Source organism: Eurosta solidaginis, chromosome 2, assembly GCF_040869045.1.
Source record: "Eurosta solidaginis isolate ZX-2024a chromosome 2, ASM4086904v1, whole genome shotgun sequence".
Lineage (NCBI taxonomy): Eukaryota > Metazoa > Arthropoda > Insecta > Diptera > Tephritidae > Eurosta > Eurosta solidaginis.
Genome location: NC_090320.1, coordinates 220,164,146 through 220,178,461, shown reverse-complemented (window position 1 = coordinate 220,178,461; position 14,316 = coordinate 220,164,146). Strand labels below are relative to the sequence as shown.

General features: G+C 37.4%; 1 protein-coding gene across 3 annotated transcripts in view; it reads right to left on the bottom strand.

Moving 5' to 3' along the window:
- The window catches only part of CadN2 (Cadherin-N2), a 471,986-nt gene that overhangs the window by 29,712 nt on the left and 427,958 nt on the right, over positions 1–14,316 (bottom strand). For all 3 annotated transcript variants that reach the window (XM_067767105.1, XM_067767107.1, XM_067767106.1), the window contains 2 exons: positions 5,700–6,120; positions 4,702–5,604 (listed from right to left, as the gene is read on the bottom strand). In XM_067767105.1, the coding sequence (XP_067623206.1) occupies positions 4,702–5,604; positions 5,700–6,120 (1,324 nt within the window). The remainder of the gene's footprint in view (positions 1–4,701; positions 5,605–5,699; positions 6,121–14,316) is intronic.

Sequence of the window (14,316 nt, the reverse complement as noted above, 5' to 3'; positions counted from 1 at the left end):
TTTTCACTCATGTCGGCTGAAAACTTCAAAAGAGTCAAACTTGTGTAGTAAAAATTGACAGATAGGACAACTTAACTCAACTACAAATAATTTATTGAGGCTTGGACTGCAACCATTGGTCTATTGTGCCCTCATCTCCTTCACAGCACCTCATCCAAGGCGACTTCCTTGAAGAACCCTAGCCGTTTTCTTGACTTGCCTCAGCTATGATATCAGTTTTAAGTAATTTCCATGAACTATCCATTCAAGAAATTTTGTAGTGTGAAGAATTGATTATTTGTTTGATGAGAAGAGTGATGGGTGAGACTTTGAAATCACCTGACTATATAAATGGATGGCTTCACTTCCCAATTTCAGACAAAATAAAAAGTGTTCTCAAAATTGGCTGTATCACTACATACGTCGCTAGTAATAAATGCAAAGACAACAACAACAACAAGGCAAGCAGATGAAATATAAAACAGCCATACACATTAGACTGGGTCGATTTATTAACCGATATCGCGCTATAGATTGTTCGATAGGATTTGGGCTCTAGAAAAAAAGTTCCACTACGCATACCCAAAAAAATTATTTTCGAGCCGGCCAATTTTTTTTTGTTGGTTTTTTTATTTTTATTTTTTTTGGTTTTTGATTTTAAGGTTTTTTTCATGACCTACTAAAAAAAAATTCATATGTATACCCTGTCCGACCCAAAAATGTCCGCTAAAAACGTTGGCGATAACAATTTTTTGAACAAAAAAACAAATATTTTTTAGTGGGTCATGAAAAAAAAAAAAAAAAAAATTCCCAGGCTCGAAAATTATTTTTTTGGGTATGCGTAGTGGAACTTTTTTCCTGAGCCCAAATCCTATCGAATCGACCCAGGTTAATACATATATCCATAGAAGGCAGCGTTTAATATGAGATACAGAAACTATCAATAAATAAGCAAATATACGAGAAGGCTGCTCGTGAAAAGACTCTGAGAAAAATAGAAGAGACAACTGAGAGTATAAAAGCAGTGCAAGCTAAGGAATAGTTAATTAGTTTGACTTTAACACGCTATAAGTGAAGTACGCGTATACGCGTATATTTACCATTAAAGGAAGCTCGAAGAACGAGTTAACTCTGAGGGAGGAAAGGGTTTTCCTATATCTTTCGCAATGACCATTGGAAGGGACCCGCGATTCGGAGCCATTTTGTTAGTTTCGTAGTGGGAAAGAGATTTTACCGGCAAGTGTTTTAAAGGCGAAGTTTTTCAACTTAATATTTATATTTGCCTGAGCAAGAATAGATTATGCCGCTGATGTGGAGAAAGACTGCTTTTATGAAAAACTGGAAAATATAAACAACGACCACCTCTCCCAAGACATAAAAAAAATGCTTGCCAGGGAGCGAAGGAGGGGTTTCTTTGATCCCATAGTACAAATAAATCACTATAAACGATATGCTTCCAAGAGGCAGAAGCGGCCGCCGTTGTGGTATGGCCAAACCAGGCTCCGGAAAGAGACATAAACAAAGATGAAACAAAATTCTCTAAAACAGAAAAAAATCAAAGCGCGGTCGCCCCTCGGCAGTAGCTTGTACAAACTTAGAGTTTATTTTTAAGCTTCTAAGAAAAAATTTATCAGCCATGCAGCTGCCGTTTGGAGTTGTAAGTCCCATCCCGCCAATTTGTAGAAAAAGGTAAAATGTAGCGAGCTGGAAGAGAAGCTCGGCCTACATTTCCTCGAAGGTAAATGGCGCCAAGTATCTCCACATTTTTGTATACCGCTACTTGCCAGACGGACTTGATTAATTTACGACAAAGGAGGATAAGCTTAAATAAAATTCTTCAAAGTCCACCGGGGAGCCATCTTATCGCTGAAAGAAAAAAAATCCCTAAACTTCAATCTTTAAAAGCGGAATACAGGTACATACCACGGCGCTTAGAAATGTTGGACTATCGTCGGGTAAAATATATGTAATTCTGAAAATGCTATTATTATTATTATAAAAATCTTATCCGCTACGGTCTCTGGTCATCGCTAATTACTGTTGTTTGTTTGTATTAATGCGTACTAAGTACAGGATTTGGAAAAATTCTCTGACCTTTGGTTAGTAAACAACATATTTTATATTGTAATTACCTTATAATTAAGGCAAAAGTTTTTAACCTAGAAAAGATGGTAAAGAAACATGTCGCGTATTGAAATAATTTTTATCTAATTTGAAACTCGTTTAAAGTAAGGATTTCTGCAATCTGAAAGACGATGTAATGAAAACTGATTTGGGTAGAGTTTAAGAAGAGAATTGAAGCTGCTTTGCACGCAGACGAGCAGAGATTCTTGGAAGCTTTGACTCTTATTTGCATTCATAATCAGAAAGATTTACATTTTTGCGTTTACGCTTACAACGTAATGTAAAGTTTATCACACGAAGAATTATCACACGAAAGTATTCTTAATTATTTAAAATAGGATGGTTCTTTTATTTGCAATTAGGGCTTCAGCTCCAAAAACCTTCGCGGTAGGCACATCTTGATAAACAAAGATATCTATTCTTATACCTTTAATAAAAATGAAATAGTGTAGGAGATGAGATAGACGAGCTGGGTTGATGCCATGTCTATCGTCTGGACAAAAAAAAGGAAATGGTAATTGCATGAGAAAACCCGACTACCGAACAATTTAAATCGTGTTCTGTGAAGGGGTAGATATGTATTTGTTATCTTACAGAGTTGCTGTAAACGAATAACACAGCTGAGAATTATTTCTATGCTTGCGCAAGCACGGCATGTATTTTTTGATACATGAAGAATAGAAAGAGAAGGAAATAAAATAAAATTAAATCGATAAACTTTCCATAATAAATCGATATTTTTAAAAAAATATTTTGATTAAAAATCTTTTTTTTTTCTATACACAACCGATAATTTTTGGATTAAAAGCCGATAAAACACTGATAACACTTCGAGAACAGTTGTTATTGGGCGCATTCAGTGAACACAACTGCCCTTGTCCTTGAGTGAACGTGCTAAACGCACTTTGGAGTATTTTTGTTCCACTCAACGGTTGGGATTTTACGTCAAGTTATCGTTGTTATCGAAAAGTTAATGAATTATAATTGAAAAATATTGATTTTTATCGATATATTTTCGATAATATTTGCATAACTTTTCGAAAACAAATCCATATTTTCTCAATAAAAATTCAATATTTTTTCGTTAAAAATTAAATATTTCTTCCAAAACAAATCGATATTTTTTCAAGAACATTTTGATAACCAATCTATATATTTTATATAAAGCAAGGATAACTTTTCGGTTACAAACCGATAATTCACCGATAATATACCGACACTTAGGGAACAGTTGTTATTGGGCGTTTTCAGTGAACACTACTGTTGATCAGTCTAACTTTCTGCACGCACCGTTGAGTATTTTTGATCCAATCAACGGTTGGGATTTTACGTCAAACTACTGAAAATATATTTTTTTCATAACATCCGCTCAACATGTTTTTTGGGCTATTTGACAGTACGGTGACATTTAAAGTGTTGGTTATGAATACAACTTTTTCCTTATAGTGATAAAATGAAGTGTAACAAAAATTTAAGAAGTCTTTTTTCATAAAACTGAAGGACAATTCTTTCATTTGGCAGTTGGCTCAACTCGCCGTTTATAGAACAAATTTTCCATAACTCAACTAACGGAAACATGTTTGCAATGTATCAAAAAATTGTGTTCGCTGAAAGCGCCCATTGATAGCAAGCCAATAACTGATAACAAACCAATAAAATTCCGATGGCATTTCGATAATAATAAGAGTTCGATCATTTTTCGTATTCATAAAAGAATTTTTTTGAACCCTGCTAAATGTTTCTAATCCCGATGCCGATTTAATGTTAACATAATCTCGTAATCATTCCGTAATTGCTGCGAAACTCAAATTAGTTCCGAAATAATTCGTAAATAGTCTTGAAATGATCATGAAATAATCGTAAAAATTATGCCGTATGTTTCTTAACATATTACCAAGTTGATCTGGCAATAGTGCCCGAATTGATCGCAAAATAGTCCAGGTGTGATCCCAACATTACTACAAAAAAGTCTTCTATTTATTCCAAAATTATCCCTGAACGATCCAAAAATGATTTAAAATTGGTCGTAGAACTCCTCCCCGCATGACCCTAAAAATACACGATCGGTACGTAGGATGGTTTTTCTGGTATAAATTTTGAGAAATGACAATTATTTGAAGACCTTTATGATAAGCTTATGTTAAGTTAATTCTAACAGAGCAGATGAGAGATTTAAGATTCCAAAACCTATTTCGGTCGCAAAATAACAGTTTTGTAATAAATTTAGGCAATAACTGGTTTCAGCGATAGTGAGAAAACATTTGAAAACAAAAATGAATCACTGGGAAATGCCGCAAAAATTAAAATCATATCTCACTGATAAATTGAATTTATTTTTCTGGTTACCCGTTAAATGCAATTTTTGATATTAGTTAGGTCAATGAGCGTAGATGCTGAAAACATCAGCTTTAAAGTTTTTCTACTACTATTTGGAAGCCAAATTTGACAAGGGATGATGGAAAATCGTTCCAATATACATGTACTATTTCTAGTAATTAGCAGTTTTGCTTTAAAATTTCTTAATGGAATAGCGTTTTTTTTGACGGAATTGTTGCCCTTATTCCAAACAAATAAAAAAAAAAACTTTTTTGTACTCACGTCTGTCCTGTTCCACCTTAAAACTCGAACGAATTACATCACTCGCTAAAGGATCCAATCGAAAAGTAAACGGCCCACTATTACCACGCGCTCGATCATCAGCATCTTTCGCAGCTATTTCAATAATTTTACGCGGTGATACATTTTCCGGCAGCACTGGCCGATATTCTTTCGCAAATAACGGCGCATTATCATTAACATCCTTTACAATAACCGTCAATGTGGCCGTCGCTGTGCGTGGTGGATTACCATCATCCACAGCTAATATTTGTACAAAATGTCGATCTGTCTCTTCGCGATCCAAATATCTTTGTACACTTACAGCACCCTTCGGACTTATGGCAAGTTGACGTTTTTTATTTGATGCACGCACAATACGATACGTAACTTTACTATGCCCCGCTCGATCAGCATCTGTGGCACGAAAATGTTCTAATATTGTACCGATTTTTGTATCCTCATAAATAGCCACCTCGATGTGATCGCGATCAAAATGTGGCTGATTATCATTGATATCACGCAATTTCACAACCACCCATGAATAGGCTACATGATATTTGTCGCTATCATTAACATCGCCCATATCATTGACTTGTATACGAAATCGAAATCCACTACTTTGCATTGGATCTTCATAGTCAAGTGGTTGTGTGATTTTCAAGGAACCCGTACCATCGCTATTGCGCACCATGGCGAATTTTTCCGCACCAAAGCCACTGTTCGTCACCACTTTGTACTGAAATGAATTTGTTTCGTCTTCATCTTGCACTGTCACCGTAAGTATCGGCGTTTCAGGTATGACAGTGCCATTCGTTTCGTCCACCTCTGTGAACCATTCATCTTTCGTAAATTGCGGTGGCATATCATTGAGATCTTTAACTCTTATCGAGGCAGTGCCGGTGCCTAAAGTTAGATGAAAAATTGTATAAAAAGAAAAATTATATAAATTTGTTATAAATACATTCTGTATAATCCTTTTGCTTTATAATTTTACTTACCTTTCAATCCGCCACCATCCATTGCTACGACTTGTATCGAATAGTCGGGTGTACGTTCACGATCCAAACAACACACAGCAGTCTTAATTAAGCCCGTATCCGGTTCAATTTCGAATATCGCCGCACCTGTTTCCTCTTCAATTACATTCTTCTCAATCGAATAAATTAGCTTGGCGTTGGTGCCCTCGTTGGGATCGTCATAATCAACGGCTGACATTGTCATCACTGTCAAGCCGGCGGTGCCGTTTTCCGTTACATTACCAAAGTAAATACCTTTCGGGAATTGTGGTGCATTGTCATTGATATCCTTCAGATTTACTTGAATATCTGCATAGCCCACTAATCCCTCACCCCCCTCATCCTGTGCGAATACGGTGAATCGCCATTGTGGTCTACCATGCGGTTGATCACGGTCAAGTGGCTGTTGTGTTGATTATTATTTTTGAAATATACGGGAGCATAAAGGAATGAAGGAAAAAGGTAGAAAAGAGAAACAAAAATAAATTAGATATTTGACAAATGGAGTCCTTCAATAAACATGCAAATATATAAAGACAATGCATTAATTATATTTACCCTGCAGATATTTAAGTTATTTTATACGAGTCAATATTTATATACAATGAATTTTAAATGGGAAGTCGCCTAAGAGATTTCATTACATACATATATGATAATATTTTTTTTTTAATTTTTAGTTTATTAAATTCATCATAGAAGTGTGAATGAAATGAAAGAGTTTGGCCAGTTGTGAAGTATATTATATTGATGATGGGAAGCATACTGTAACAAATTTAGGGAAATCCTGGTTGTTATGCACCTTCTGCTAACGTTGGTATCGCTGAACTGTCGAATAAATAACTCAAATATTTAGTATTGCAAATTGGTGTTTATTTAGATTACTCTGGGAGTACTTCACAATTATCCTTCACTTCACAACTAATAGCTTGTTTATATCAAACTGGTTACTGATTCCTCAGCTTGCGCTGCTTTTATACTTTCGGTTTTCTCGTTAACCCATTTCTCCTAAGGTCTAGTCATTTCGCGATCAGTTGTATCTCATGCTTGGTTACCAGCTATATACATGTATATTTGTAGTTTATGCTTCTCTACTAGCCATATGCGTGTGCATGTGTGAGTACCATTTCTGCTCTTAGCTGATGACTACATATATGTATGTGAGATATTCTTTGTCGCCTTCTATGTAAGTTTGGCTGCTTGCTGTTTTTCCACAATTGTTATGTGAGCAGTAACGCACTGCATCAAAGCTGCCCCTGACTCTCTGTCGAAAGAAAACTTTCTCTGATCATCTCACGTTGAATGCAATGATCATCATGCCTCTAACAGTTTCACCCCTACAGTGACATCACCTCTACCATGCGCAAAGCTTTAATCTACAAGGATCAGAAGCGTGTAACTAACACCTTCACACATTCTTTTCGATAGTGTATTCTGTTAATCCAGCCCACTGCCGTCAATTCACATGTTGTTGTTATAATAGCAAAGACATTAGCCGAAGGTTTAAGGAAATGTTGCGGACGTGGACAGTTTTTTGCTATTGAATTATCGGTAGTAGCAACTTCTGGTACCTGCCTAACTGCCCTCGAACCTTCGGGTGAGTTTAAGTTACCTTTTAGGGCAGGTATGCCTATCGGGGGAATATTGTAGGTACCAAAAAATTCGTATGGCAAGTTGCTTCTTTGAAACTGAAGCCGATTGTTTGTTGTCGCTGATATCACAAAATAAATCATCTGGAAGTCTTTTGAAAGCTTGGCTATAATGGACAGTACTTCGTGGTACAAGTCCGACTACGCCATTGACCTATTTAACAGAACCAACTAAAACTCTCAAGATAACCCCACTTTCTTTCCGAGATGTTGTTTTTCATGTTACAGCAGTGTTTTTTACCATTCATTATGCGCGAAAAATCATAAATTTCCATCAATATCCTCTAACGGGAGTCCGAGGAAGCTTGAAGTTTCAGCAAAATTGGACCGCAGATATAAAAATGTTCGAGCCGTTGGTTCTACACGTTACAAGCAGGACAAACATTGTATATCGAGATTGATTCTGGTTAAGTAAGATTTTAACATATAACAGTACCCAGATTGAAGTTGAGCTGAAGTGACGCCTGTCACAATTGGTAGGTTGCTATCCTCAACTGCGGGCTTAGGCTATTTGTCGTTAAGGACTCACCAAGCAATCCCTGCAATATTGGGCCAACGCCTTTTTGTGAATGTCTCTAAGGGGTTTTGACGTGCTCCTTTTATTCATACCCTTTATTGCCAAATTTCTTTATACTGCTTACGGAAATGGCTGCTTAAGTTCCTGGGAAGCGGGATGTGTCAATTGGGATGCCCAAGTGTATGAGTATTGCTGAGCATTGCACTTCTCTCCTTTGTTGATAGTATTTTTCTCTCACTGTGTAGATTATGTTCTTGAGACATAAGAAAACTCCCGTAGCAGTTCTAAGCACAAGTTTTTGACATGCCTGCAGTTTCTTTCAGTGTTTTTATTTTAGGTTCGGTTTGAGGACCCATAGCATATCAGCGGCCGGCCATATATTATAAGTAGTTACGGGTGTTTCCGTGATGTATAATAGCTCTTTAAATCTCAAGCTGATCTTTTTTATTATTCGTTATTGAGATATGGACATTAGATGTGGGACAAGGATACCATACCATTACCAGCCACCGGTTGTCAAACATGGAGACATAACTTGCATGACTGAAACTATATATGCAACACAGGCCATATTCATCTGTTGTTGTTGTTGTAGCGATAAGGATACTCCCCGATGGCCTTGGGGAGTGTTATCGATGTTAATGGTCCTTTGCCGCAACCCCTTGAAAGGGTTGCGCTACACAACCCCTTGAATCTATTTGGTATTTTAGTCGCCTCTTACGACAGGCATATCTACCGCGGGTATATTCTAACAACCCCCTAACCCGCTGGAATGCAATATTCATCTAGGTTAATTCCATCAATAACTCTCAGAGCAGTTAAAGGTAGTGCACTTTATTTGAAAGCGGTATAATGGAAGCCTACTCCGCCTACCACACTGAAGATCCTAGAATCAAGTCCCGAGCAAAGCAACTTAAAAAATTAAGAAAAAGTTTTTTCAGTTTAAAAAAAAATTCTATGTGGGGTTGTCCCTGTGCAGTAGTTTGGCAAACATTCCGAGTATAATTCTGCCATGAAAAGCTTCCCAGTGGAAATTAATCAGCTGCCATTCAGAATAGACAAAAAAACATGCAAGTTTCGTTCTGCCAGGTACAAAATGTACCGAAACGTGTAGGACGATAAAGGAAAATTTCATTTGTACATAATGCCAAATAGCTCTTATAAATCCCCAAACAAATTTGTTTACATACATTACAATTTTTCTCTAATATCAATTACAAAAACCATTGTATAAAGCAATATGAGCAAAGCTCGCTAATTGAATACATATGAACAAATTTGTTCACTAAAATTAGCTTCAACTGATTTGCGAGGTCAATTATCTAACTTATGGTTTTTTTTATATGTTTGAAATGCACCATTTTATGCGACACCACAACTTTGCCTTTGTATTGCAATTGAAAAAGAAAAAACTTGAAGGCAATTTCCGCCATTTTGGTTGAAATAATAGGGGGACTCATGAAAGCATATAAACTTATAAGGTGTAAAATTATATCAATTTACACACGCGGTTATATGAACGCACCTAGAAATACTCTTGATAAACTTGATTGTTTATCAGCTGTATTATTGCCAAACAAAATTTGTTTGATTGTTATACAAATTAAAAAATGCCAAGATTAAGTGAAAAATCAAAACTAAAACGCCTTTACTTGCTGATGTTGGAGATTTCTGATGAAAATGCCTCCTGTAATGTCTGCAAGGTTGCATTCCTTTGAGTTTACCGCGTTTACACAATGATATGTGCGCGTAAATTTATACAAATTGTGTAAATGATTTTTCATACAAAATTTGACAGCTCGTTTACGCACTAGATAAATTTATACGTTTACACACTTTATAAGGCATTTATACGGTTACATGAGTCCCCCTAATACCACCGTAACACTGATATAACAAACGAAAAGTAGAAAATTGTCAGTTTTCACTTTTAGTTGATAACGGCTGACCCAGTTATTTTTTGTTTATATTAGACTTGCAGCAAGGCCATCAAGCTCGGTCATGAGACAATGATATGATAGCCAACAATCGGCGTAAATTTTAAATGAAGAATATACATACATACATACACTCGCACAAATAAAATATTGGTTGAAAAGTCATAAAATATTGGCGTTTCATTTGCGCACAACTAAGCTGCAATCAAGATTGATTTAGCCTCAAATTTTCAATTCAAAATTCAATTGGACCAAAATTCGAAAGCCATTTAGTTTGAAACCTTCAATTCGCTCAAAGAACGGAATAAAGATACTTGATATCGTCGGTCCCATAGAAGACTAGCATAATTCCTTGTTCCCGTGGAAAACTAAAATGTCTCGGCTTCTTGCGCAGAAGACTAAAATGTTTCAGCTTCTCACGTGGAAAACTAAACCTTTCACTTGTTCGAGTAGAAGACAAACACGTTTTAGTTCTTCACGTGGAAGACTACCACATTTCCGTTCCTTGCATGGAATACCAACACAGTTGATAAAGGAAAGCTTAGTTTTCAAATTTGCAGGGCCTATCGCCCAAACTTCCTCTTTGAGTATTTACGGCAATTTTCAAGCCGATACTCTACTAAGGGGGTCCTAGTTTGTTAGACAGCAATACAAAAAAGTATGTTTACCAAGGAAAATTGCCATTCTGCACCTCCCACCCACAGATCTAGCGACCAAAACTATAGCCCTGAAACAAGACTTAAGGCCTCGAGCAGATTGAGAGACTGAGACAACAGTATAAGCGTCATTAAATATAGGACGATGTTGTTGTTGTTGTAGCGATAAGGTTGCTCCCCGAAGGCTTTGGGGAGTGTTATCGCTGTAATTGTCCTTTGCGGGACACAGATCCAGTACGTTCCGGTACCACAGCACCATTAAGGTGCTAGCCCGACCATTTATGTGGCCACATTAAACCTTCAGGCCATTCCCTCCCTCCCCACCCCCAAGTTCCATGAAGAGCTTGGGGTCGCCAGAGCCTCGTCTGTTAGTGAAACAGGATTCGCCGCAGATAGGCGATGTTCACAGTTGGGTTTGGAGAAGCTATATATTGCGCTGGCAACCTGAAGGGTTGCACTACACAGCCCCTTGAATCTGGTATTTTAGTCGCCTCTTACGACAGACGTACCTACCGCGGGAATATTCTAACCCCCTAACCCGCTGGGATAAATATAGGGCGATCGCACTACATGGTTCCGCGCCTGAGCTTCGAAAGGTTTTTTGGGGCACAATACAATCGTAACTATACACTAGTTTACCGACGTTTACAAATTAACGGAATGGGTCGCGTATGTTGTTTACTGTGCAATTCAATAAGAGGTAGATCCTAAAGGCTGCCAGATTACTACAGCGTGTTTCAGGCGGAAACTGTAGACGTAACGAAAGCAGAAAAATTTCTCGATAAAGCGTAATTAAGATATAGTTGCGCCAATACATATATATTGATAGTCAGGCGGCGATCAAAACAATAATCTCAAACAGTACTGCATTAAGAAATATTCTGTAATGCAAAGAAGCATTGAATTGACTTTGCTCAGGTTGGACCATACAACTGTATAGGGTCCCTAAACCCGCTGAAGCGACAGTAAACGTTCCAATCCGTTTGGAGATATCAAAAGGAGGCAGAAATTGTATATGATCTAAAAAGAAGTTAAGGCATGGACAGAAAGGCAAGGCTGCAAAATATATTATTAGATGCTAGACTCACAACGCGGCTCCAATCTCTGAAGAAAGAACATATAAGGTACGCGATGGGCATGCTAAATGGATACTGAAGGCAGCAATAAAGCCAAAGTTCTAATATTTACCAAGAGAACAGAGTTATTCTATAACATAAGCCCTGGTACCTCAATAGGGCTCTTATGTTTGATCGCCAAACAAATTCTGGTATCGCTATGGGAACATACAGTCTATGTGGGGTCTTTATTGACCGGCCAGTTTAACCTTGCCCAATCCCGGTGTTAAAGTCCATTAATTACGGAATTTTTGGGGCTTAAAATAGTCACCGGGATTCCAAGATCGTCATCCCCAGTATGTACATAATTCTGTATGTAATTTCTCATCTCACATTAGAATACGAGTATTACTCATACGCTCCGATTTATATTACGAAGCAGCAATCAAAAGCAGCAATCAAAAGCAGCTACATGACGCTTGATGAACTAACTCATTCTATTCAAAATGTTGACACTTCTGCTGCAGTTTTTTTTTTTGGCAGCGAAATGGTGAAAACTTTGGAATTTTTCAATATTAAAATTCCGCTTGTCAACATCATTTTGGCAAGAGTCACCATCAACAAATATACAATTGGACGATTCATATAAGTTTATATGTATGTTAGAACAAGCCAAATATCCGACTTGACTGCAATGCGTATTCTAATTTGAAAAAATGGAATATATAAACAAGATAGTACTTATACATATATACATTCGAGTATATTTACATATGGAAGTGCATTTCATTGTTGACATCTGTTAACACTCCCACAAAAATAAACACACGCCTCTATGTTTTAATATATGCACGCGTGTATGTATGTACATACATATGTAGTATATTTAAGCGCAAGTTGTCAGAAAACAATTCACTTAGATATACTCAAATAAAATTATTTATATATCCTAGGCTTGTGCCGGATGGAGCTTTTGCCGTATAATCGGAGTCTGTTTATTTTGTAGGAATTGAAGCTGGATTTGGATGTCCAGTAGGTGATGTGCTATGCAGCAAAATTTGTTTTCTTTTAGTAAAAAAGATAGTTCATGACTTAAGTCCTTTTTTTGAAATCATTTGAAAAAAAGTAATTAAATTTACTACAAAAGTACATGTTTCGAAAGTTGGTTGGTTTAGCAATGGCAACCCTCCAAAAGGCGCACCAGTTGCACCGTCCCATCAACACCAGTTACGCCAGCAGTAGTCGAACAGCATACACGATAAAGTGTCCTCAAGTGTCCACCTATTCAGAATTATGCAATTGAATTGTAACGGTCTCTCATGAAAAATCGTGAAAATAACCGAATACATAAATAACAAGTAAGGAAGGCTAAGTTCGGGTGTAACAGAACATTACATACTCAGCTGAGAGCTTTGAAGAAACGTTGGAGTTGAATGTTGACATAATTTACTTATATACTGTAAAGATATTAAATTTTTTGTTAAATTTTGATTTAATTCTTTTAAAAGTGGGCGGTGCCACGCCCGTTATCCAAAATTTTACTAATTTTCTATTCTGCGTCATAAGATTAACCCACCTACGAAGTTTCATCGCTTTATCCGTCTTTGATAATGAATTATCGCACTTTTTCGGTTTTTCGAAATTTTCGATATCGAAAAAGTGGTCGCGGTTATAGTCCGATTTCGTTCATTTTAAATAGCGATCTGAGATGAGTGCCCAGGAACTTACATACCAAATTTCATTAAGATACCTCAAAATTTACTCAAGTTATCGTGTTTACGGGCAGACGGACGGACGGACGGACATGGCTAAATGAATTTCTTTTTTCGCCCACATCATTTTGATATATAGAAGTCTATATCTATCTCGATTAGTTTATGCCGTTACGGGGTACCGTTATGCGAACAAAATTAATATACTCTGTGAGCTCTGCTCAGCTGAGTATAAAAATTATATCCGTATAGTCGCAATTCAAGAAACGAAGCTAACAGCCAAATCGGACCTTCGAGTTTGCGATGGCTACAACATCTATGGAAAAGATCGCGCAAGGGCCATTGGTGATGACCACGCTTTAACACCCATCACACCGTACAATACAGTTTATTTCAACCCAACATCAGCCGCAGGGACAAAACCTTAAAAATTAAACGCATAATTATCCGGTCAGGTGATGTTGTCCGACAAATAACTAAAATATATCCCCCTGCCCCCTGCTGCCCTTTCGCCCTGATATAAATGCGCTACTTTGTGGTGAAAACTGTATTTTTCTTAGCAATTTTAACGCACACCACGGTCTCTGGCATTTAAGGCTGCCAGCTGACACCAGAAGCTGGGAGCTAGCACAGCAAATTTCTTTTTGCACACACACGTAGCTCACACACCTTCCTAGCGTCAGCGCAGGGCTCATAAACACTTGCCCATGTTATTTTCAAAACGTCGATCAGGAAACTTCATCACCTCTGAAAGTTAGTTATATTCCTAGATAGAATTGAACATCTGATTGACAATCGCAAAAGTTAAAACTAATACCATAGCCATCCAGAAGCACAACTTATCGCTCCTAGTCGGAACATAGGGGGGAGACAAACGCTCTCCAGGGACTTCTATCAGTCGCTAAACGCCTTATTTCATTCCAGGCGGCGGTGGAAGAGCTTTCATTGAAAATCGTACGCATCCAAGTTGGTGGAGGACGTCCCCTGCTCCGGTTTCCTTGTGGGTTCCATTGGAAGGCCATTTTGGCAACGTTGTCATCTTCTCTGTGGAGAGTGTGACCGATCCAACCCCA